Source organism: Telopea speciosissima, chromosome 1, assembly GCF_018873765.1.
Source record: "Telopea speciosissima isolate NSW1024214 ecotype Mountain lineage chromosome 1, Tspe_v1, whole genome shotgun sequence".
NCBI classification, from domain to species: domain Eukaryota; kingdom Viridiplantae; phylum Streptophyta; class Magnoliopsida; order Proteales; family Proteaceae; genus Telopea; species Telopea speciosissima.
In genome coordinates this window covers 6,438,617-6,441,417 of record NC_057916.1, presented here as the reverse complement: position 1 = coordinate 6,441,417, position 2,801 = coordinate 6,438,617, and the positions used below count along the sequence as shown (strand labels likewise).

The window sequence follows — 2,801 nt, the reverse complement described above, 5'->3', positions numbered from 1 at the left end:
TGATGAGAATCACAGTATTAACTATCAAAACTTTTCCCAGTTTCATGTTGGGAAAAAATTGCTTACAAACCCCCCCCCCCCTCTTTCCCATTGCATTAACCATTACATCTTAATAATTTCTTTCTTTCAATAAATAGACTAAAGGAAAAAGATCATGGATCAAATCGTTTTCATGACTCATGAGTCATGAGTCATGAGTTAAGAATTGAGAGTTGAGAGTTGCGAGTTGAGACTAGAGACTCTCTCTCTCTCTCTCTCTTTCTCTCTTTCTACCTCCCCATGTCTATGCAGCGGCGACCGTCTCTCCTTTACTTGGAGAAGATTCCGATCCGCCGGTATTTGGTGAATCCTTCTTCGATGCCACTGCGCACTTCTCTTTCCTCTCGTCTTTGTTCATTTGCTGCTGTCGACACTCTAGGCTGCAGAACGCGCTGTCACCTCTGCAAATTTCATGTCACCCACTTCTCAAATTACTTGTATTTCTTAAAGAAGAAACTTAAAGAGGCGAAGATTAAACAAAAAACTAGAAAATTTCAGATCTCTCAAAGGGTATATTGTTGTAATTCAATCTGATTCATAAAGAACAAAGAAGGAATGAAGAGGAGTGTAGGATATAGACCTGTACATGTAGATGTCACGGCCGGGACCGAGACGGCGTTTGCAGAGGTTACAAGCTCTTAAGAATTGAGACGTTTCCATTAAATCGCTCAAATTCTTGCGATGGGTTGGTCTAGGCGATACAGTTGCCATGAGACGGTAATCGAACCCATCTGTTGGCCCAAAACCACCACCAAAACCCGCTGGTTGGTTTTTTCTGGCCGCCGGACCTTCTTGGACTACAACCTTCTGTCTATCTTTCATGGTGTTCTCCGCCGTCGTCATGTCTGAAGTCGCCGAAGAATCTTCTAGGCCGCTTAGATCCAGCGTGAATTCCGTCAAGCTGGTCGTTCTCCTCATCGAAGGACGACGAGGTCTCTTCCCTAACAACATATTTGTTTTTACGATAAAAACTCAGAAACCCAACTAAGATCTTTACACCCTTCACACCCAAAACCAAGAAACACTTGCAACGAGTGGAGAGAGAGAGAGAGAGAGAAGAGGGAGCGAGTGAGGAAAGGTCGAGACTGAAGAGGCCGAGAGGGAGAGGGGAAGATAAACAGAGGGCCAGAAGATGGAGTAGCGAATCTGGACCGTTCCTTTCAGACCCTCCATAAAGGATTACACGTCAGCTTCCTCTTTTGTTTTTATTCCCATTTTTGTATTCTTTACTGTTTATATAGAAAGTTCGTGCTTACATGAAAACGAGCTCTTAACCACTCAGATCGGAATCCTAGGTGAAACCAGAACACGTGTCACTGTAAATAATAGTTTGGTTCTAATCTAACGGTATATAATTCGTTCTCAAGTGAGAACGTATTGTAATAATTTTGTCTATATTCTATTCTAATAGTCGCAAGAAAGCTCGGTCTCACGTAAGGACGTGACGTTACTGTCGTCTTCTTCAACTTCTTTTTTGGTAATTAATGTCCCTTTTTTTTCCATGTATTGCTCGGCCCAATTTTGGCGTGTACGGCCGAATGATTTTCGGGACCCGTGATTTTTCTGTGCATACGTAGGGTCCACAAGAAACCCATGTACACTGGTTAAAGTCCATTAATTTGGAATCTTACTGATGGAGATTGTATTCAGAATTGCGCTTTGTAAATGCTACGTAATCGGATTCTATGAATGTATGGAAGTAAATCATCCCTTACCGAAAACAAAAAAAGAAAAGTAAATCATCCATTATTACACAATTATATTTCCATAATCTGTACTATAATGTTGCAAATATGACTTACACAGGATATCTAAGATGTTTAATACTATAATCTGTAAGACTTTACATTTTTTCTTTGTAGAAATGAGTTTTTTTTTTTTGGTAGAATTTTGAAAAAAGAATGGCATGGCTACTGTACCAAACAAGAGTGCATGAAAGAAACACCATAGTACCATACCCCTCTCCCATGAAATAAAAAATCACATCTATGTTGATGCTCTTGATTGTAGTCTCATTGGCTTTGAGTTGATGTAGACACTACATAACTAGGCAATGATCTATTGCCCTTATATATTTTATCGAGATTTAAGATATTTTTTTGGATCAATCTATCGAGGGCCCCTAGGCCACTAGTTGGGTGCCGAAAAGGAGCAGGCTAAGGTGGAGGAGTGCATCGGATGAAGGGACTCAATCAAGTGACCAAAAGCCCAAGTATGCTTCGACGAGACTCTAGACCAATATGGGCATATGATTGGTAGGTATATATAAGAGCAATAATTTCTTTTCAAGCTTTCGTACTAAAAAATTATCCAATATGTGGAGTTTAAATCAAGGGAAAAAAAATCCCTGCTTGGTGTTAGGAGTAAGACTCTTTTTGAGTAATATTAGTTTTATCATTTTATAAAAAGATCATTGGTAAGAATTTGTATTTTCTACCTTCTTTAGTTTAATTATTAGATATTTACCGAAAAAAAGTTTAATTAGATTAGATCATATTAGATTATTGTTAGTACCTTTAAATTTTTTTAACTATATTAGAAATTAGAAAAAAAAATTATAGAACATAAATATTTAAAAAAAAAAAGCAAAAGCATTACAAAACACTATGAGGTAAACTATTTTTGGCAATGGTAATTTCACCAATTGACAAGTCCATGTAGCGATCCAAAGCTCAAACTATTAGATTGGTAGATCACACCCTCTTGATTGGTCACATACTATATATCACGATCCGACTTAACCATATGCCGAACTTGAGCAC

At 38.3% G+C, this 2,801-nt stretch overlaps 1 protein-coding gene across 1 annotated transcript; it reads right to left on the bottom strand.

Moving 5' to 3' along the window:
* Positions 1-253: 253 nt before the first annotated feature.
* On the bottom strand, positions 254-1,140 carry LOC122657633 (FCS-Like Zinc finger 5-like). The gene is made up of 2 exons (XM_043852406.1): positions 620-1,140; positions 254-440 (listed from the first exon to the last, which is right to left on the bottom strand). The coding sequence occupies exons 1-2, from the start codon at positions 988-990 to the stop codon at positions 284-286; spliced, it is 528 nt and encodes a 175-aa protein (XP_043708341.1). The 5' UTR covers positions 991-1,140; the 3' UTR covers positions 254-283.
* Positions 1,141-2,801: the final 1,661 nt, after the last annotated feature.